Raw genomic sequence first — 21,301 nt, forward strand, 5'->3', positions numbered from 1 at the left:
CCAATTCCTGCAGCCTTTTCCCTTCTGCGATTTCTGTGCTACGCAAACATGTCTTCGCGTTCAGAACCAGAGCCTCGTGCTATCATTGTTGGGTGTGGCGTCGCCGGGATAGCCCTTTCGGCAAGGCTAAAGACACAGCTTGGTTTCAATAATTTTGTGGTTTTCGAGCGCGAGCAATCAATCGGTGGAACCTGGTATCTCAACACTTACCCTGGGGTTGGCTGCGATGTCGACTCTCACCTTTATTCCTTTTCCTTTAACTTAAATCCTGATTGGTCCAAGCGATTTGCAGAACAGGGAGAGATCTTAAGTTATTTGAATGATACAGTTGATAAGTTCGGCGTTCGCCCTCATGTTACTACAGGTGTCGAGGTCATTGGTGCAACCTGGAACGAAAAGAAATGGGTGTGGCAAGTCGAACTTCGAACTCTAGAGACTGGCCATACATTTATAAGAGAGGCAGAGATATTGGTATCCTGCGTCGGGACAATATCGATACCAGCCGACATCAACATTCCAAACCACGAGAACTTCAACGGCACAATATGGCACTCGGCTCGATGGAACCACAATTACGACCTGAAGGGGAAAACTGTAGCAGTCATTGGGAATGGGTGTTCTGCAGCTCAATTGGTGCCTCACGTCGTGAAGGAGGCTGCAAAAGTGTATCAATTCCAGAGATCCGCCCAATGGATCAATGGCCGGCCCAACTCAGATTTCTCCTCTCTGCAGAAGTTCTGCTTCCGCTATGTTCCTCTCTACAACAAGCTTTACCGTTTCTGGTTATGGAAGAAGACAGATGGTCTGCATACTCTTTATCAGTCAGAGACGCAGGCCTCGGTCAGAGCTCGCTCCGAGGCGACACAAGTTGCAAAAGATTATATGAAACGCATGGCTCCGGCCAAGTACCACGATATCCTTATTCCAAAATTCCCTTTGGGGTGTAAGCGCCGCATCTTCGACCCTGGATACCTGGAAGTTCTCCACAGCGAGAATATGGAGCTCACCACAGAGCCCATTGTCGAGTTCACGGAGACGGGGGTCCGAACTTCCCAGCGAGACATCGATATCGATGCTGCAATCATGAGCACGGGCTTCAAGATTCAGGAATTTTTGTCTCCAATTACGATCACGGGCAGGCAAAATATCACCCTCAATGAGCACTGGAACAACACACAAGGTGCTCAAGCCTACAAAGCCACCTTCGTGAGCGGGTTTCCAAATTTCGGGATTGTGTTTGGTCCGAACGCCTTCCCGGCTCACAACTCGGTTATCTACACCAACGAAGTCCAGGTTGAATTCCTCATCAAGTCCATGTTCAGACCAATTCTGCGAGGCGATTTTGCTGTCATTGATGTCAAACAAGCTGCAGAAAACGTGGATGTGAATCAGGTGCAGTCGAAACTGAAGAGCATGGTTTGGAGCAGCGGCTGCGCGAATTGGAATCTGGATAAATCTGGTAGAAATACTACGAACTACCCGGAAGAAACTTGGAGGTTTTGGTACTCATTGTACTGGCCAGTCTGGAAGGATTTCAACATCTATGGGGACAAGGGATCGAGACCATGGCATCCGGTCTGGAAGGTTTTCGGTGGTGTGACGGCAGCAGGGATTGTTGCTCAGGTATTACTTGCAAGCGGGAAATTTGGGCCAGCAGGCCTGGAGAAGGCGATGGAGTTGGTGAAAGGGATTCGTTGAGTGGATGAGACGCAGCCTGTGCCTTGGAAGCTGTCATTACAGTCACGATGTATTTAATTTCCTATTCGCATCTTTAGAACAGCACACATAAAATACATTGACAAGAACCTCATCCAACAGTAATCTCCTTGAACATTTTGCTGTGTAGGACATTTGCCTTCGCATGTGTTTTCCCCTTCTCCAAACCTAACCCGCTCCTCCTCTTTTCTCCACTTATGCAAGGATCACATGAAATGAGCTACAGTAGAGTGGGACCTCCAAAAACTCAGAACTGATTATCTAGATATAATTCAGACACACCAGCTAAGAGAGTCTGCGTGGTTATGTGAAGAGTGAGTAATGAGAAAAAGCCGAATTTCGGTTATATGCACTCCTGGGCGACGACACGTCCCAACCCCAGAACTCCGGGAAAGTTGAGGGGCGTTAGTCATGCTTAGAACTACTTGCCAGAGTTACTTCGCCACACCAAGCACAGGAGGTGGTCGGGAAAGCCAGTCCGAGACTCATACCCTTACCAGGGATGAAGTCCCAATGTTCGCTTATTCTGGATACCCTTGGAACACTTTGAGTTCTCAATAGATTGTTATGAGATGTGTATCTTTTGCTTGATAATTTGAGACATCTAAAGGCAACTATTCATATAGAAAGGCAATTTTAAATTAAAATATGGCTGTAATGCGAATATCTTGAAGTGTTTGGAGTGTTGTCGTAGTAAGCGAGCGCCCGAGGATGGAATATAGCCAGGCGCAGAGCTCAAGGGTAACTCGGGCTGTACCAACAAAAATATGGAACTAAATCCCGTTCACGGATTAGGTTACATCAGAATTCTTTTTATAGGAAAGTGGCCACTTTTTGATGCTCATTTTCTTTCCACAGATTTTCATTCGTATCTACTCAAGAGACATTCAAAACATCTTATTGGGCCGCCACGTCCGACCTCAACAACAGACGAATTGTCTTCATCATGGGATCTTTGGTGAAGACACATAAAGGAGCCGTCCTCTACGGAGCGCAAGATCTCCGCATTGAAGACTGCATCACCACGACCCCAGAAGACCACCAAGTCCAGATCCGTGTCCGCGCCACAGGAATCTGCGGCACCGATATGCACTATTTCCAAAACGGCCGCAACGGAATCTATGTTGTGAAAGAACCTTTGATCCTGGGTCATGAAGCAGCAGGCGAAATCTCCGCCGTCGGGAAGAATGTCACTGAATTCAAGATCGGTGACAGAGTATTGATGGAACCGCAAAGACCTTGTGAGAAATGTGTTGTTTGCCGCCGAGGACGGTATAACCTTTGTGATCGGATGAAGTTCAGTGGCTCTGCGAGCTGCTATCCCGTGGTCCAAGGCTCGTTGCAACAGTTCTACAATCATGCGGCTAGCTTCGTATATCGACTACCGGATAATGTATCATTTGTTGAAGGTGCTCTCGTTGAGCCTCTTGCTGTTGCGTTGCATGCTGTAAGACGGTCAGGTGTTGAAACTGGACAGTCTGTTCTCATTCTTGGGGCTGGTGCTGTTGGGCTGTTGTGTGCAGGTGCAGCAAAGATTGCGGGGGCTTCGAGTGTCAACATCGTTGACATCGATGAGGGGAAGCTGAATTTTGCTTTGGGTAAAGGGACAAAGGATGGAAAGGGGGCTGCCGACAAGGCGTATCGGATACCCCTTTCGCCCAACGAAGGTGAATCGAGGACGGACTTCGCTGCTCGAATAGCAGATGAGACCCTCGCGCAACCCGGCTTTGGACTCGTGGATGTGGTTTTCGAATGCACTGGCGCAGACACTTGCATGAATATTGCCATTCAGTGTGCGACTAAGGGCGGTAAGGTAGTGATGGTGGGCCTCGGGACGCCGGTCCAGAGCCTGAATATTGGATTAGCGGGGGTGCATGAGGTGGATCTTCTGGGAATTTGGAGATACGCAAATACCTTTCCCACGGCCATTGAACTGTTGAGGACTGGGCAGATAGATTTAAAGCCTATGATCACACATACCTTTGATTTGGAGAAAGCGGCGGACTCTTTGAAGTTTACGCTTTCGCGCCCAGACAATCTGGTGAAGTGTGTCATTACTTGTAAATAGGTTTCATACATCTTGTTCCCTGATTCCTTATTAAATTTATCAGAGGAGCGGTTTTTCATTACTAGGGCTTCGTGCTTGCCGTCACTTCACCCCTGTTCAGGGAAGACGTATTTTAGATAGATGGAACGCATTGGGATCTTTGTATGGTCTCGGATATCAAACTTCAAGGTATTAGAGATAAGTCTCCCCTCTTTCAGCAACTCAATCTACCCCATTTGGGCAATCTGCACCACCTCGACTGAACTTCTTCGATATCTCTCATCACCCCCTTATCAATGTCGATATCGTACCATGGCTTTCGACTCCTTCACTTTTGAACTTCGATCTCACAGGCGATCTTAAAAGCCCCCGCAACACTAAAGCCCACAGTAGCCCAGATAAGCCAGTGCCCAATCATGTAGACAAGTAGAAAGAGAGCCCCATCCATGCTTGAACCACAACCCCGGGACTGATTTTCATAGCCCCTATCATTTTGCCGGCTAGCTCCGTGATCTTGCCTGACGCGATGGTAAAGAATATTGCTGCTGGGATGCTCGCCAGGAACCCGATGCATAATGAGAGGAGGGGTGGTGTGCTCGTGACTAGTAGGACGACCACTCCATATCGTAACGAAATAATAGATTTACCAGCCAAGGCGATCCTAGTCAGGAGTAGCACTAGCTGTGCCTTACTGTCTGTTAAGTTTACCGTACGAGGAGCCTACCTGCAGCAGCTGTACGGCATTTCTGCCTAGCACTTGAGCTAGTGCAGAGGTGTAGTCGGCTTCCTGATGTACACATATAATGGTGCTTTGGTTCTCGCCACTACGGAACAGATTTGTTTTCCGCATTCTAGAGCAGACAGATAGGTAATTCATTTCATACCAGAGTACGGTGCCAGTGGTAATAGATGGGTGGTTGGAGAAAGCGCTGCGCATGGAGGAGGTATTGAACTATTCAAATTATAAGCAATGGAAAGTACTGAACGATTCAGTACTTGGACGATTCTACAGTTAGAATTGCAGATTGTTCAATTGAATTTGTTGAATTGCCAGCAGATAATGCTAGGATGGGAAGGACGAAGGAGACGATTATCAGGACCTCGATCCTGATTAGCAGCGGGACCTGGGATATAGAGGGTCCTGTCATCCGCATTGTGAATGATAAGGCTTCCGGTGGGTTTCAAAGTCCTTGACAGAAAGGTAGGTGCGATATATAGGAGATTTAAATGTGAAGCGGGGTAATTCACTCCGCGTTGTTGCGTTCAACTATCATATCATATTATATCGCGCAAATGGCGTTAGTGTAAACCTTGCAACGCCTCCCTCACCAGACATAACCAGGGGTTCCTTCTTTGATCTTACTGAGCAGATGTTAACATTCTCGACACATTAAGTCAAGTCCTAATAGTCAAACAACACGTGACCGGCGAACATTAGTAGCACAAGTTCTCATTGCATAGAGAACAGTGTTCCTCATGCAACTCAGGTAGAGTAATCATTGACTTCTTTGTAGACTAAGCGCGAACATACACGACGATTCTTTATACGAAGTGTTTGGATAGTTATCCCATCCAGCTGGGGAGGATGATTTGCGTATATGATAATATGACCCACCCCCAACACTTCAAAAATATGAGCTTTTGGTTGAAACAACCCCCATTGTTCTCAATTATGACTACATAACTCATAGCGTTTCTCGCATTTATGTAGGCTTTTGATGTCATAAACTGGGTCTTGGGTCAAAAAAATCGAAGTGTTGTGGGCGAAATAAGCGATCAATCCCGCTAGAAAAATAGGGGTGAGTAGTCATCGGACGAAAAATGCCATTTCTAAACTATGTACTTCTAGATATTCATACATCTGGATCAGGCTGGATCAAAATTTTAACATGCTGCGCTTTGTTATTAATGAGTTCCATAAATCCTCCTTGCAACACATCACTCAGAGGCACCACCGAAGTAATCAGCTGCTCCGCCGGAATTTTGCCCTCGGCAAGCACCTTCAGCACGGCATGGAAATCCTCATTCGTGTAACTTATGCCTGCCTTGATAGACTTTTCCTGCTGCGCCAAAAGGTTCAAGTTAAGCAGCAATGGCCTCTCATGGATTGCAACGTTGAAAATGATGCCCCTTGGTTTAGCAGCTGCGATGGCAGCATCGAGAGTTGACTGCATCCCAGTAGCATCAAAGGAAACGTCCACTCCATCACCACCAGTAAGATCTCGACAGGCAGCAACAACAGGATCGGTAACTTCGTCCTCCCTGTCTCCTGTCAATGGTTCGAGGGGGTTGACCACTGCATCTGCTCCGAATTTCTTCGCTTGGTCAATTCGTGCTTCCGTAACTTCGCTGATGATTGTCTTTGCCACTCCCCAGACTTTAAGGAGGCACAAAATCGCGAGTCCAATAGGCCCCGCGCCCAATATGAGTGCTGTCTGGCCTTGTTTGAATCCCGAGACGCGGATACAGTGCCAGGCGACTGCCAAAGGTTCAGATAAAGCCCCCACCTTCAGAGAGACTGAGTCCGGGAGTGGAATACAACTGGTTGCTTTGACGACTGATTGTTCACAAAATCCGCCTCCTTCAGCACTCAGCCCGTAGGTAACGGAACGTTTGCAGATATTGTAGCAACCCGTCTTACAAGGGCTACAGGGTTTCATTCCCAAGTGTCGCTCGTCCAGGGCGGGGTTGACGATGACTCGCTGGCCATACTTGAGACTCTTCACGCTTTGGCCAAGCTCAATGACGGTCCCGGAAAACTCGTGCCCAAGAGTCACGGGAAGCTCAATTCCTGTGACTTTATTTTTCATCCCAGGTTGAGGAGCAAAAATAGGGCCGCCAAGATATTCGTGGATGTCTGTGCCACAGATGCCGCAGAAGGCGATCTGCAATCTGACTTCGTCGTGGCCACACTTTCTACCACTTATTAGCAGGTTGTTCTTGCGCTTTTCAAAGCTTTGGAAGTTATTTACTGCGGGGCAACATCGTCGAGTTGGTTGTTCTTCCGGCCATGGAGCCGCAGAGCCTTCAAGTTTGCGCATTCCGGCGCAGTTTCAACTGCCATCTCTGAATTCCTGAGTCAATGGAGGAGCAATATAAAATGGCAGAAAGTGCTTGCGGTTTTGCAGTGATATGTGGTGATGATATGAGCTGATCCCGACCTTGTTAAACAAGCAATTATTGGTCTGAAATTTATGACTTGCTACTATGGATTGACAGTAGCATGGGTGGAGAACATTTGAGCTACGCGATTCCGCCAACTGAGAAGGTATATAGATTTATGCGTTCACATGCAGATCGAGGAAGTCTAGCTCCAGAGCTCGGTTATATGCTTCCCTGTCCTGGCCCCTATCTTGGCAGCTGAGCGCTAGCTGCCTACTACTGCCACTAAATCTCCAACCCACCCTTTGGAAGCTCCAGAGCATTGGTATTGAAAGTGATGTCACGGGACGTCAGCTTACCAATTTCTCCATTTCTGCACGTCAGCTGATTTGTCATGCGCATTACCTGACAAATCAAGCTACCATGTATATATATGCCCCCAAGTCCTTGATTTGGAGGGCCAGCTGCTATTGTCAATAAATCTCCATTCCAACAATTGGCACGCCCCGCAGACCCCAATTTCCGAGAACCAAATTCCATTTCTCGGCTTCCTACCCTGTTTTGTAATCTTTCTATCTCCAGCTCTTCATGTCATGACGAAAGGACGCCTGGCGTACGTATCTCAACGATTTTGAGCTCCTCGTAACATTGATTGCTGACGTTGGTGGACATTGTTAGTTTCATCGCCTTAAGAGTCAGATATGCCAGAGCCTACCACCGAGGCTCAACCCCAGCCGCAGGGGCAATCTCAATCAGAATCCCAGTCTAAGAGGACGAAACGATTTCGGGCTGCAAAAGCATGTCGCCGCTGCAATGAGAAGCGTGTCAAATGTGATGCGATCGAGCGTGGAATTCCATGCACCAGATGCGAACAGGGCAAGAGGAATGATTGCGCCCTGATACAATCACGGCGGGGGATTTATCAGAGGAAGAAGAACCGAAATGATTCTCAAACAAAGACGTCAGGCTCGGAAAAGGAAGGGGATAAGGAAGTCGTTCCTTGTGCCTCAAGTCCTCCTTCCCAAAGAGCAGCTGCCTCACATGACAACAACACTGTCCATGTGCAGACTCAGGATCAACAAGAAAATACGAACTCAAGCCGGAATTCCCCCAATCATCTTTCCGAAGATGAGATGCACTCATTTGATGCCCTGGAGCAAGCTCCGCCGTCAACAGCCCTAACCACGCCTGCAAGTCATGAAATTGCATCACCTGGGTCCGGAGATACCGAGATGAGCAATTCCTCGTACCGCGAGATTTCATGGACAACCATGTTCGACCATTTCTTGGAGGGCCGGAAGCATGGGGAAGCTGTCATCGACAAGTGCAGCATTACCTATCTTGGTGAATCATTCCCCCTCTCCATTGTGTTGAAAGACTTGAGGGACGGAGGAAAGCAGAAGCTTCATTATCCAGGTCCACCATGCCCGGAGAACGATGCAAGTACGGACAGCTCACAACGAAGTCGTCCCGACCACATGCTCCCAGAAGACATCGCTGTGTTGGAAGCGAAAGGCACATTTGAGGCTCCCGAAAAGAGCGTTCTTGATGCTTTGGTATCTGTCTTCCTCGATCGAGTGTTTCCTCTGTATCCGATTGTCAATCGCCACGAATTCCAACAGCAACATCTAATGAACAAAATACCTTGGATCTTGTTACACGCCATGTGTTTCATATCCGCAACTTACTGTCCGCTCTCCATCCTGCATCGAGCTGGTTTCAGCTCGAGGAAACAGGCTCGTTTCTTATTTTACAGAAAATCCAAAGCACTTTTTGATAACGGTTACGAAGTCAACAAGCTTGTCGTACTGCAAAGCGTTATTTTCCTCACATTTTGGGGAGGCGGTCCGAACAATTACTGGAATTTCTACTCTTGGATTGGCACTGGTGTGACGATCGCCGAAACTCTCGGGATTCATCGTTCGATGGCAACAACGAACATGAAACCTCAAGATAGGAGTCTCTTGAAAAGGATATGGTGGATACTTATAATTAGGGACACTTCCTGTGCTGCTCTGGTTGGCCGTCCCTTTCGGATCAACCTGGAACAATGTGACACAGATCCATTAACAGCTGAGGACTTCGAACATGATGGCAATTCTCCAGACTTCATGTCCAATCCACAACGGCCTTCATTCGCCAATTACCAGATTCAGATGTCCAAACTTTCGCTGGTACTACGAGAGATTGTCAATTCCCGCTTTTCTCCTCAAAAACCCAATACTACCAGTGCGGTGCTGCATGAAACCCTGAGCGGCTGGCGAGCCCAACTTCCTCACAACCTGCGCTGGTCCGATAACAGCACAGGCATGAATATATTTTCGTCCACCCTAGCCATCCTGTACAACCATCACCTGATTCTCACACACCTAAATCGTTCACAGGATGGGACTTCGATCAACTCGGATGATATTTCCCAGACCGCAGCACAGCGCATCTCCACTATGGCCTGCAAGATCGTCACCAAATCCGACGTCTTGTTGATGCCCCATGAGCTATTCCACGGAATATTTCTTGCAGAAGTAGTCTTCTATACTCAGATGAAGAGCGCACAAACCATGGTTAGGGAATTCAGTCGAGCTGCATTAAACAACTGCCAAATGGTACTTCACGAGTCACGAGAATCGTGGGATCCATCGCCTTGGGTCATGCAGTTGTTTGATAATCTTTTAAGAGGAGCACCAGATGCGGAGAATGCTGATATGGAGAGCCCCACCGGGATGGCTGAGTATGCCATGGGCGCCACACCTGGTTTCCTGGGTGCAGAGGAGGCGAATTTCGGATATGATCCTTGGCAGACTCACCCCATGCTTTCGAATTTGTTTGAGATGCCGTTCGATCCTGCATTGATGGGTGATGGATCAATGTTCCCCAACTTAGTTAACTTCCCGTCGGTTGGGGTTTTGCAATGAGTTCGGTTCTGTGACATGCACCGTTCAAGGAGCTTGCCTTTGTCTTAAAATGGGTTTCGTGCAAGCGGGAGTTGGCATGTCTGCCAAAAGGACTTTTGAGCAGAGCCAGGGGCATTTGGGTTGGAGTGACCCCCAATGGCACCTTACAAAACTGTTTGAACATCAATATGTAACATGAAAATGATATTTGCTCAACTCATCGCTTCTGGTAATTGCCCATAATACCATTCCCTCCCCTGCACGCAACATCACTTATCCACTCACGGCAGCCAATTACCCTCCTTATCCTCCCATCCAAAGTCCTCTTTCGTCCAGCCCATGACCAGTTGAGTGCCATCTGCCCTCTTCCCCAGAATAGCTGTGATCCAATCCACGAGATGAATCTGCTTGATGGTCTTATGTGCATTGTTCATCTTCTCCATCTCATCCTCGCTCAGATCCACGAGGCGAATGTTCTCAGCAACACGAGCATCTAAATTCGATTTCGGTATGATGGTGATGCCTCGTTGGACTGCCCATGATAAAGACACTACGCTTACTGCACAATCATGAGCAGCGGCGATGCTCTTGAAAAGTGAGTGAGTGAAGATTTCGTTTTCGACGCCGGGGTAGAATCCTCCCAGTGTACTACATGAGCATCAGCATTCTGCATCCAAGTTCAAATTTTCATCCTAACTGCAATGTTCCTCATTCTTTTCACGCTTTCCCTCGGGCCTCCCACCCCAAAATGTCCGAAACAATACACACAAGGATTTACTCACCTCCAACTCATTGTATGAATTCCCCTCTGCTTACTCCAAGGCACAAGCTTCAAATTCGGGTTAAAAGCATGCAATTCCACCTGATTAACACACGGCAAAATCTTCGCACCACCATCGATCAAAGCCTGCAATGTCTTCTGCGTAAAATTGCTAACCCCAATGCCCCTACATCTCGGCCCCACCAACCCCTCCATCACCTTCCACGTTTCCAAAAACGTCGGACTTTCATCAATCCCCAAATTCGTCTCGCTCCCATCTTTCTCTACACGAATGGCGTTCGGCCAATGCATCAAGAAGATATCGATGTATCCCAGGCCAAGAGAGGAGAGGGATTTTTCGAGTGCGGAAGCGGGGTCGTGATGCCATTCTCCCCAGAACTTTGTCACGACTGTGATTTCTGAGCGTGGGATTCCCGAGGCGAGGATCGCGGAGCCGATGATGGATTCTATGCCGTAGTATTGGGCGGTGTCGATGAGGTGGTAGCCATTTGAGAGGGCTTTCAAGAGGGAGGCGTGGAGCTCGGTGGCTTGGGAGGGGGAGGGGGATGTGGAGCCTGTGAGGGATGAGATTGGAACGTGAGAGTTGGGGGATGGCGAGGGGATGGAGATGGAGATACCTAGCCAGGTTCCTAGGCCTACGGCGGGAATTTCTTGGTCTGATGGAAATCAGTGATTTTGAGCAAGTTGGAATGATTTCGAGGCCCTACCATTGTTCAGAGTAAAGGTTTTGGTACAGATGGGGTGTTTCGGAGACATTGTGTTCAGGGTTGAGAGCGTGAAACTTTTGAAGAAGGGCGGTGTTGTATCTTTATCATAGGTGTGGCATTGTACCGTATAGACGAGGCTGCAGCCTGTCTTTCTCAGCCCGGCCTAGTTGAAATCGAATAGGAATCCGAGATGTAGATGGTTGTGTCAGATGGTTGAGTCAAGAGTGGGAGGTGGGAGTTACCGAGGATCTGTGGTGAAGATGACAAAATACAGGTGTGAAAGCCTGTCAACATGCAGTCGCGCCCATGAATTTATTTGGCTGTAGGGCCCTGGTCCTGGGTCCCAGTGCTGTGGCTGCGGCGCTTGGCAGTGATTGAAGCGGCTTCAGTGAGTGGCTTACAGGCTTTGGCCCCTGTGGCCCGCGCCGGGCTCCCTCACAAATTGTACTGTATCTCAAAATGTTCCCGACACAAAAACTTTAACTAAACTTCAAGGAAACGACATACATCTGGTTATGCCGAAGTAGTAGCTAGTCTCTTAAAGGACGTGTCCAAGATCTCCAAAATATTGCCCCACGGATCCGCGACATAAACACACTTAATTCCATCCACGAGCCTAACCATCTTCCCCACTCTTGAACCGCCTTCCTTCACCACCCGCTCAACCAATGACTCGGGATCATGGTCGGTCACGCAAACATGGAAGAAACCGCCTCGGTTATATTCAAAACTCCTCTCCGGTTGTGTGTGAGAGGGGTTCATGAATTCGAAGATCTCAAACCCGACGCCGTTGCCAGTTGACATGTAGGCGATTTTGACGTCGTTCAGCGACTGTGGGTAGATGCCGAAGATGGCTGCGTCGGGCGTTTCTGAGCGCCGAATTTCGTGGATTTTGTTGCCGATGAGCTGGAAGCCCATTACTTTCGTGTACCAGGCTACCACAGCGTCGATGTCTGCGACGGAGACTGCGACGTGGTTGATGACCCTGCTGGGGGTACTCTGGATGAACTTACGTAAGCCGTGGCTCTTTCGTAGCTAGGTTTCGTAGCTAGGTTGCGAAGGGAAAGGAGTGCGAGAACTTACAGCTTGTGCCATTGTGGCGAGCAATGCGGTTGTCGACGTTGGGTGCGAGGTCGGTGGCGAATCGCTGATATGGTGTTATTTCGTGCTAACTGTCCCAGAGATCCAAGTATATAAACAAGTATATATCTGGAAAGCTGGGGAATCAAGGGAAATGTAAGAACACCAAACGCCACTGGTTTACACCGAGCGCACACTCGCTTATATAGGGGGATCTCGGCTATTGGAAGCCCGTGCTGGGCTCCCCTTTTCCAACATCAGAGCTTAAGGATTGATGCGGGGCCCTATATTCTTCCAAACAGGCAATCGCAATTTCACTAGGATTTAGAAGCTTAAAAACAGTGAGAATCTACTTTGGAAATGAAGTTTGCGCCTCAAATGATTCAAACGGTCTCGGAAAAGCAATCCCGTGTGTGGGGATGTTGGATATGAAGCCGAGAATAAACACAGCCTTTTATAGTTTACCCCGCAACCTGACTTTTCGAGCTATTAGAAGCAGAAGAATATATTGAAGATACTACACTTCTCGTTAACTTAGAACCCTTCATTAAAATTGAACTCCTCATAACTCATAATGGACATTGCCATGCAGAAATTCCCCAATGGCATTCCTACCTTAGAGGAAGTAAAGAAATTTAACGGCGCAGACCCATATCCGGAAACGGCATGGATATGGGGCAAAGATGACGAAGTAAAAATTGGAATTCCTCTTCCTCAATTAGCAAGTCCTGATGAAGCTCACAGATTGGACGCATCAACCTCTTGACCCCAGCCCGCATCCTCTCTGCACAGAAATCGGAGATTAGAGACGGAGATACTGTGTCTCTTAATTGGCCCATGAATTTACCAACCAAGCCAGCGTTCGGACGCGCTCCTTGCCAACACCGTGTTGCAAACCATCCCGATGGACCCATGGTTTTTGACGACTGGCTGGATATGAACATCCAGTCTGGAAGCCAGTGGGATGGCTTCCGCCATTATGGACATCAAACCCAGGGAAGATTCTACAACGATCTCACGCCCGAGGAAGTGCTTTCCGGTATCAATCCTAGAACCCATCTCCTTCAAACCCCATGGCTTCGCTGAATCTTAGCTAACAAGAGACACAGGCACAAGATGTGGTATCCAAGCTGTCTCAAACCACGGGATCGTAGGTCGAGGCGTGCTGCTCGATTACTACAGCTGGTGTCAACAAACCGGCAAACCATACGATCCGTTCACTTCTCACGCTATTCAGCTCGAAGACTTACTCGCCGTTGCCAAAGCGCAGAACGTGAAGTTCCAGGTTGGTGATATTTTGCTGATTCGAAGCGGATATACGGCTGCTTATTATGAGTACGAGAAGTCTGACCCGAAGAAGTTGGATGAGGCGGGGTCTCTGCATCCGACTTTGGCGGGGGTTGCGCAAACGGAGGAGATGAAGAGTTGGTTGCATGATTCGTACGTTTCCCTCGGTTCTTTATATGTTGGGCTTTTAAGGGGAAAGGAAGGGCTAATATTAGAACAGGTATTTTGCTGCTGTGGCTGGAGACGCACCAGCCTGGGAATGTTGGCCACCGAAGCAGTGGGCTCTGGTAAGTCCTCCCCTACTGCAATATTTCAGACCTTCAAAAACTTTCAGCTAACTGTGAAGAAGCATGAGTTCCTGTTGGGTTCATAGGGAGTGCTTATTGGAGAGATGTTTGATCTTGAGGTAAGATGCTAGTCTAACTGACTGGGGATTTGATTGGCTGATAGAGTGTCTTCAGGCACTTGCGAAGCAATGTAAGGAGAAGCAGAGGTGGTCGTTCTTTTTCATGAGTACCCCTTTGAACATGCCTGGTAAGGATTCCTTGGTTTTGAGCACCTTGGGCTCGACTAATACTTGCAGGTGGAATTGCAAGCTTTGCAAATGCAATTGCTATTTATTAATTTCAGCGTCCTTGTTATGATCCTGGAGCTTGCGTTATGTATGAAGATTGATTTTATCCATCATAAAAAGACAAATGCCTCGATCTCGACCTCTTAAAGAAGAATTTCCCAGTTGAATTAAAGTTTCAATTCGAGATTCCTAGTTTCCATTTCAAGAACAACAGTTCCTTCGCATATTCTCGCTCGCATATCTACATTTGGCTTCTCCCCCCAGGCCGCGATTATCCTCATCTCCGTACACGACAAGTTATACTTTTAAGCTTGCAGGAATTCTTCATCAGTTCAACAAACACCGCCTTGTTCAAGTCCAAATTGGAAGATGGGGGACAGTATCCGATGCCTTCAAACACAAGTGGCTAATCAAAAATGGACAACGTGTGCTATAAACAGGTAGCGGCTCTTATCGGAGTTGCAGGTTCACTTCGACTTAAGGTTGGAGTTGGAAATAGAGGATTTCAATTTCCCAGAACCTCAAGGATATGTAATGGGTTTGGATTTGAAGTATATGCTAAACGGCAGCAACATCTGGACAGGGAGTATTTGAAATGCTCAACTCGACGTGGGACATTGAAACTTCATTGCCCGAGAGGGACTTTATTTCGAAGACACAAAATGTTACTAAAGGAATCTCATTTGAATGATGTTTAATTTGAGCTAGACAGCTAGTCTATGTTTCGAAGGCACACTCCGTATAGACAGCGCTGATATGGCAGAGAAATGAAGATCGCAAACGTGAGCACTGAAGCCAGGTTGAAAGTTGAATCCGAAAGACAATTCAAGAATGCTCACTCCAGAGAGTTTGCAGTTCTTCATCATCTGACGCGTAGCAAGCCTACCCCTCTCCCCTCTCATAAGGCACTACTTTGATCCTTCTGAAGTGACGTCTTCGACAGCCGCCGTATATCCACCAACCTTCTCCATATCCCTCTCCGAGTCTTGGGCGTGCATGAGTGCCGCGAATTCCGCCTGAGCAAGCTTGGTAGCTTCCTTGTAAGACATACCCGGGTTATCATACTTGATTTCGAACAGCCGATCAATCTCCTCGAGAGACAGGCCGGCGGTTTCAACGAAGAAATACCAGATGATGGGGAGGAAGGAGAAATTGATGATGCCGAACATCATATAGAATTTCCAACCGAGATTGGCAATGCCATCTGGTGTAATCTGAGTGTGTTAGAAAAGTGGTGGTTTAAAGTGAAGAAGGAGGAGCAACTAACCAACACCACAACGTATACGAAGAGCCAATTCACAACCATAGCTACTGCGGCGCCTGTGTTACGCATGTGTTGTGAGTTGATCTCGGACGGATACATGAACGGGATAGACAAGAACGAGAGACCCTAGAAGTGTTAGCACTTTCTTGGTGTATCTTCTGGGGTGTACGCACGTAGAAGACATAGTATAGGAAAATGAAAGTTACGGCTAATATGGACCCCCGATTAGTATTGAAACTCAGACCCATGCCCGCCACGCAGAAACAAATCGATTGTGTGAAGGCACCCATCAACATCAAGTTCTTTCGACCCACCCTCTCAATGAGGAAGGTAGCCATTGAACCCCAGAACATGAGAGAGATCGAGTCGCATGCCGACAGAATAAGTGCAAGTCGATTAGTGAAGCCGAATGAGCGGACCAGTACAACTGGTAGGTAATAAGCCACGACGTTGGTTCCTCCCATTTGCTGCATGAATGAGGGTCCAGCTCCAAGCAAGATACGTCTCAAAGTTTGTTTCTTGCCATTGCGGAAGACCTCACGCCATCCAAAGTTCCCGTGCTCCTCAGCACGAGCAACCGAATCACAAATGACGCTGAGGTCGTCAATTACTTGTTGATCATCTTGTGGCTTTGCAAGTAGACGAGCAATGATGACTCTTGCTTCGTCTCTGCGGCCTTTCATGACGAGCCATCGTGGAGATTCAGGGAGGAAGGAAATGAAAAGGATGGTCAAGATTGCGAAGAAGTCCTGGAAAGCAAGAGGGAAGCGCCAGCTGACTTGGGTGTCTGGTGTGTATGTGAACCCGAAATTCATCCAGTTGGTAATGACGATACCTCCCAGGACGAGGACAAGTTGAATGATGATGAGTTTCCCCCGTTGTTTGGCTTGGGAGGTCTCTGACTGCCACATCGGGATGGCAGTTGTGTTCATCCCGGTTCCGAGGCCTGCCACGATTCTTCCGATGATCATCTGTGGCAAGTGATAAGAAGCGGTCTCTGAATTGCGGAAGAGTCAGAAAATGGTTGGTACTTGTTACTCCAGAAATGCTGGAACAATTGGGGCGAAATCACGAAACCATTCAAAATAGGAAGGATTCTCCTTAACACTTACGAATTGTGCCCCCGATGATAACCAAGCAGCATCCCAAGACGATACTTCGTCTTCGACCAAGCTTGTCATCAAAGAAGATTGAAGAAATCGCCCCTAAGATACATCCGATGTCGTAGGTTGACACAATCTGACCTTGAATGGTAGCATTGGGGTTGCCGAAGGTGCCAAGGAAGGCATTGTTGGATAGGAGACCCCCAAAGACTCCTTGGTCATAACCGAATAGGAGGAAGCCTGTACCGCATGTGATGGTGATGGCGATAGTCAAGGCCCTTCCTTGAAGATTGTGAAGGAAAACTATTTCGTTGAAGAGATGAATAATTGCGAAAACGAAGTAGGATCAGCACGATGTATCATAACGATGCAAGAGGAGTAGGGGAGTCTTATACAAAGGACCCAGGGATTTGTGGAGGGTACCACTCTGGGGACCCCGCAAAACCTCACCTGGCACTAAACGTGACTTCTGAAAATTATTTCTTGGTTTCGGTAACTTAGTCTGGGACAATTGAAAACAGTTTAGAGTTAGTGAGAGAGACCGCGGCAACTCTCTTCACCATTTGAATTAGTGCGTTTTCAAGCCCAAAACTAGATAGCCGTGCGACGAAGACGAAGAAGCCGAGCTGAAAAGGGGTGGACCCTGCGGGCGTTCCCTGAGGTACTGTAAGCGAGCCATGAATCGGTGCGGGGTACATTGGAATCCAGATTTCGAATCGTCAAGACACCTTCCCTCTTGCTTAAAGCCGGAATTCAGGAAGTGGTTTTGAAGACAACTCCTGTCTCCAATTGACATTAGAATATTAACTGTAGACTTGTCTCCATCAACAATACTTACCATGGTGTCCTCTCGATTTCTTGCGAATAAAGTTGTAGCGTAAATCCTCCCCTTCTTCCTTCCTGCAAAAAATTAAACACACTTACAGGTTATAAAACAGCACTGACTATGTGACTAGTATAACCGGATGCAGCAGTGGAATTGGAAGGGCTACGGCTCTTGAATGTGCTCGGCACGGGGCGCGAATTGTCCTCCACCATATTGGGAACTCCCAGTCAGAAGGAGACATCGCAACCTTGAAATCCGAGCTCGACACAATCTATACAGAAACAAACATCTCATCGCATTACGGAAAAGGACAGAGATACATAGCGGTAGGAGCAGATACCACAGATCCAGGAGCCGGCCAAAGGTAGACACCCCTGTCCCGTCAGTCATCTGATATAATTTTGTGGTCTTTTCTGACATTGCATCCTAGTATTGTTCAAGCAGCAGTTGGCGCATTTGGAGAAGTAGATGCACTGGTGCATAACGCGGGAATATGCCAGTTCGCGGATTTCCACGCCGTGACTCGTGAGCAGCTTGGACGGCACATGGCTATCAACTTCGCCGGCCCCTTCCACCTAACGCAAGCGGTTACAGAGCAAATAATCAAGCAGAAGTCTGGCGGCTCGATAGTCACAATTGCTTCAATCACAGCTACATTGGGGTCGAGTCGATTGACGCACTACAGTCCGACGAAAGCGGCATTGCTGGGGATGACTTATAGCTGTGCAGTGGCCCTGGGTCCTCATGGCATTCGCTTCAATGCAGTGAGCCCGGGAACAACAGAAACGGCGATGAATAAGAAGGACTTGGAAGCAGGCGGGAAGCGAGCAATGATGGAATCGAGGGTGCCATTAGGGAGGCTAGGAAAGCCAATTGACATTGCGTCGCCAGTTATTTTCTTCATTTCAGACTTGTCTAGATACGTTTCCGGGCAGAATCTGATTGTTGACGGCGGAGCTTCTATAAACTATCAATAGGTATTATTAACCTCATTGAGGAGTGTTTACTCCGTATAACTTCAAAAGGATGTTCAACAACTCGAATCTCGGGAGTGGAGTAGTGCCGAAATTACAAGCAAAACCCAGTGCTGGCCACCAATTGGACTACATAATATAATGGTGTATATGCAAGGGAGGGAAGATACAACAGCATTCTTCACTATGCAGGAAAACTTCCTCTGGATCGAGCCCACGACCAAGCTAAATTGAGATCGTTCGCTCTTGCTGGGCCACGTTGGCCAGGATATCTCAGCGGATTAAAGTCTCCTCAAGATTAATTTGAGGAAATCCAAGGCCCACAAGAAGATCCAGCACCATTGGCCCGTTACAATCTACAAGATTAGAAGGGATCCCGGGGGAGGGTTGGTCCCCAGCGAGCCTACAGCGACGCCTGATTCCCAGGCCCTCGGCTGTTTCTTCAGCGATCCCCCATCTCCAAGTTTTCGGCCAAAAAAAGAACGAGGATGGAGCCACTGTAATTAGAAAACGTGTGTAATTCTCAAAAGCAAAAAGGAAATGGACTAAAAAGGCAAAACATACAACAGCAGGTATTCGCTGGTGGTCACCCACCCAACTACTAATCTGCCGATCTGGGGCTTGTGTATGGCAGAGCGGACGGGATGCCCATTTCCCCCCAGTCTATGGTCGTATGTATCAGCAAATGGGTTATTTTAGTACACATACTAAGAAATTGTAGCTTTTCAAAAATGCCATTCGGAGAGCCAGGAAGCTGTTGCCAAACTGATTGGGCTTCTAATGTCTTAGTCCTCAGCTCTCGTCTTTCTAGTCATGCCATTGCCCATCTACTGCACGTAAATCGAGTAGGGTAGGGAGTTGTATTGAGGGTATAAGAATCGATTAAAGCCAGCTAGAAAGGAGCTTCAAGTGAGGAGTGGAAGCTCTTGAATATACTTGCAGTGAGCCTGACTAAGCGAAGCGATCGCGCTACGCCTACTTGAGTGATGTGCTGCAACACCATCTATATCCTATTGTACTCTGTTTCCGAGACTTATTTAAAATCATCAAGGAAGAAGGCTCTACTCAGCGAGCGGAACAGGTGTCACACAAATCGCGCCAATCAACCCCCGCCCACTTCCATCGTATTTGTCCCTCCTATTGTCGACACGTTGTCACTCAATTTCCTGACAGCCGCCCTCGCTCCGCCGACTTTAAGCCATCATCGGACGCCCTCCCTGAAGTTAATTTTGGCATCAGTAAGCGCCTGATTGAGCTGCCGTGCTCTAAATGCTGCGTCGGCCGTACCAAGCACCTCAGCGAGCTCCTCTAGACTATACGTCCCGAACTGGCGAGACTTCCCCCGAGAGTGTTATCCGAGTCAATATCTCCATCGCCTACGATGGCGTCATCAACTAACTTATACCAGACGACTGTTTATTTCATCTTGCCCTCAGTCGATGAACTACTATCTAAACTAATTAATTAGTTGATTGAGTCTCAATATAACAGGAATCCATGAGGAAGCAGTAAGCCTCCTCTTTGGGTTGGAGGTCGACTTAGACTTATCTAGAGCGCCAGCGGAAATAGGCAATTCCGCGCCATGACTTGATAACGGCGGCCGATGGCGGCCATTATAGATTGCCCCCAGGGAATGCATTTGCACGTTGACTTTATTCTAAGAAGAACCTAAGTTGGCAGGAAGAAATCGCATTTGCATAGCTGCCTATCTCACAACATCTGTCGGCCCCCATCCGATTTTCCAGTTCTGGCCTTTCGGCTGTAAGAACAATTCCTCAATACTCACCCTCCTACCGATCATCCCTTGGTCAAAAAGGCACTCCACCGCCGCCTCCAGTGTTTTTCTGTTCTCTTCAATGCCATACGGCCACGGATCGCCGCCAAAAATCTCTCCGATTTCGTCAATCTCACTCGTCAGCCAAGGCAACATATACCTCAAAGCATCTGTAAACCTCATCCTGCGAAAAGCCACATCTTTTGCATCTTGGAAAGCGTTGAACAAACTCGTCGCCACAAATGGATGTTTTTCTACCACATCGGACCTTATGACAACGGTGTGCATAATAGGAAAAATCCCCGTCTCTTTGTAGTACTTCTTCTCTGCATCTTTGAAATCGGGGAAGAGTCGCTTCACATGTGCTGCTTTGTGGAAACACGGGGGTAAATCGGCTCCAATGGTTGCATCAATTTCGCCTTCTTCGAGAAGCTGGGACAGGGATTTCCCGCTCCTATTACTGGTGATGGAGATGGATTTCAGAGGAGGGAGAGTGGTGGGTTTGCCGTGTGGTTCTGGTGATTCCATCGAACCTTCGATCCAAGTGATAGTATCGAGGTCAACACCGCATTGTTTTAGTAGACTGCGAATCCAGACGGCAGCTGTCATCGTGTAGAGCTGAACGCCAATTTTCTTGCTGTTCAAATCTGTGGGAGACTTGATTATGTGGGAGTTCACAGCTATGAAGCCGTGTCGGAAGGCTCGAGACGGGAAGACGGGGATAGCGCCGAAGTCTCGTTTTCCTGCTGTGTACCGACAGACATATTCAGAGAGGGACATCTCAGAACAGTCGAACTCGTGTCCACCAGCCATGCGATCGAAGACATCTCGAGGATGGTTCTGGACGATGAAGTTGAGGTCGATCCCTTGAGGTCTAACCTCTCCGCTCCAGAGGGCCTCCATACGGTCGTAGAGACCACAAGCAAAAGAGATTGGGACTCGAGAGGTCATTTTTCACGAACAGTGAATCGCGTAGACGGATGGAGATGAGAAAGGCTTCGAAGTAAAGCGAAAATTCGGCTCGATATGAAGAAAAACACGCAACCCATGCTTTGCATGCGATTGACTCATCTCACCTGTGACCTTGGAGCCAACCATAACATCCTGCCTCTCCTCAATTGCGAGGGAGGCGGGAAGGCGGGTTTCGAACAAGGTTCCCCGCTCGGCCTTTGGCT

The 21,301-nt window shown here is 48.0% G+C and overlaps 9 protein-coding genes across 9 annotated transcripts; 4 read left to right on the top strand and 5 right to left on the bottom strand.

The window, feature by feature from the left end:
• Positions 1-48: 48 nt before the first annotated feature.
• Positions 49-1,698, top strand: K444DRAFT_542830 (FAD/NAD(P)-binding domain-containing protein; the record flags this gene model as incomplete). The annotated part of the gene is made up of 1 exon (XM_024875908.1): positions 49-1,698. One exon carries the CDS (start codon positions 49-51, stop codon positions 1,696-1,698), a length of 1,650 nt encoding a protein of 549 aa, XP_024729730.1.
• Positions 1,699-2,662: 964 nt separating this feature from the next.
• On the top strand, positions 2,663-3,784 carry K444DRAFT_542772 (GroES-like protein; the record flags this gene model as incomplete). Its single annotated transcript, XM_024875905.1, has 2 exons — positions 2,663-3,314; positions 3,384-3,784. The coding sequence occupies 2 exons, from the start codon at positions 2,663-2,665 to the stop codon at positions 3,782-3,784; spliced, it is 1,053 nt and encodes a 350-aa protein (XP_024729731.1).
• Positions 3,785-5,577: 1,793 nt separating this feature from the next.
• K444DRAFT_192167 (GroES-like protein) lies at positions 5,578-7,015 on the bottom strand. The gene is made up of 3 exons (XM_024870930.1): positions 6,925-7,015; positions 6,736-6,829; positions 5,578-6,679 (listed from the first exon to the last, which is right to left on the bottom strand). The coding sequence occupies exons 2-3, from the start codon at positions 6,825-6,827 to the stop codon at positions 5,617-5,619; spliced, it is 1,155 nt and encodes a 384-aa protein (XP_024729732.1). The 5' UTR covers positions 6,828-6,829; positions 6,925-7,015; the 3' UTR covers positions 5,578-5,616.
• Positions 7,016-7,191: 176 nt separating this feature from the next.
• K444DRAFT_192183 (uncharacterized protein) lies at positions 7,192-10,060 on the top strand. The gene is made up of 2 exons (XM_024870931.1): positions 7,192-7,478; positions 7,544-10,060. The coding sequence occupies exon 2, from the start codon at positions 7,567-7,569 to the stop codon at positions 9,775-9,777; it is 2,211 nt and encodes a 736-aa protein (XP_024729733.1). The 5' UTR covers positions 7,192-7,478; positions 7,544-7,566; the 3' UTR covers positions 9,778-10,060.
• Positions 10,038-11,293, bottom strand: K444DRAFT_646980 (putative aldo-keto reductase; the record flags this gene model as incomplete). Its single annotated transcript, XM_024885273.1, has 4 exons — positions 10,038-10,404; positions 10,539-11,091; positions 11,155-11,193; positions 11,245-11,293. The coding sequence occupies 4 exons, from the start codon at positions 11,291-11,293 to the stop codon at positions 10,038-10,040; spliced, it is 1,008 nt and encodes a 335-aa protein (XP_024729734.1).
• A 387-nt stretch (positions 11,294-11,680) lies between these two features.
• Positions 11,681-12,459, bottom strand: K444DRAFT_619526 (Glyoxalase/Bleomycin resistance protein/Dihydroxybiphenyl dioxygenase). Its single transcript, XM_024881533.1, has 2 exons — positions 12,328-12,459; positions 11,681-12,243 (listed from the first exon to the last, which is right to left on the bottom strand). The coding sequence occupies exons 1-2, from the start codon at positions 12,337-12,339 to the stop codon at positions 11,758-11,760; spliced, it is 498 nt and encodes a 165-aa protein (XP_024729735.1). The 5' UTR covers positions 12,340-12,459; the 3' UTR covers positions 11,681-11,757.
• Positions 12,460-12,898: 439 nt separating this feature from the next.
• On the top strand, positions 12,899-14,235 carry K444DRAFT_646981 (uncharacterized protein; the record flags this gene model as incomplete). The annotated part of the gene is made up of 7 exons (XM_024885274.1): positions 12,899-13,015; positions 13,069-13,363; positions 13,434-13,764; positions 13,832-13,898; positions 13,985-14,017; positions 14,073-14,145; positions 14,195-14,235. 7 exons carry the CDS (start codon positions 12,899-12,901, stop codon positions 14,233-14,235), a joined length of 957 nt encoding a protein of 318 aa, XP_024729736.1.
• An 848-nt stretch (positions 14,236-15,083) lies between these two features.
• K444DRAFT_646982 (general substrate transporter) lies at positions 15,084-18,080 on the bottom strand (the record flags this gene model as incomplete). Its single annotated transcript, XM_024885275.1, has 6 exons — positions 15,084-15,201; positions 15,251-15,399; positions 15,453-15,575; positions 15,623-16,446; positions 16,562-16,834; positions 18,059-18,080. The coding sequence occupies 6 exons, from the start codon at positions 18,078-18,080 to the stop codon at positions 15,084-15,086; spliced, it is 1,509 nt and encodes a 502-aa protein (XP_024729737.1).
• A 1,902-nt stretch (positions 18,081-19,982) lies between these two features.
• K444DRAFT_572321 (uncharacterized protein) lies at positions 19,983-21,102 on the bottom strand. Its single transcript, XM_024877352.1, has one exon. It carries the CDS (start codon positions 21,075-21,077, stop codon positions 20,058-20,060), a length of 1,020 nt encoding a protein of 339 aa, XP_024729738.1. The 5' UTR covers positions 21,078-21,102; the 3' UTR covers positions 19,983-20,057.
• Positions 21,103-21,301: the final 199 nt, after the last annotated feature.

Source organism: Hyaloscypha bicolor (genome assembly GCF_002865645.1).
Source record: "Hyaloscypha bicolor E unplaced genomic scaffold K444scaffold_165, whole genome shotgun sequence".
NCBI lineage: Eukaryota > Fungi > Ascomycota > Leotiomycetes > Helotiales > Hyaloscyphaceae > Hyaloscypha > Hyaloscypha bicolor.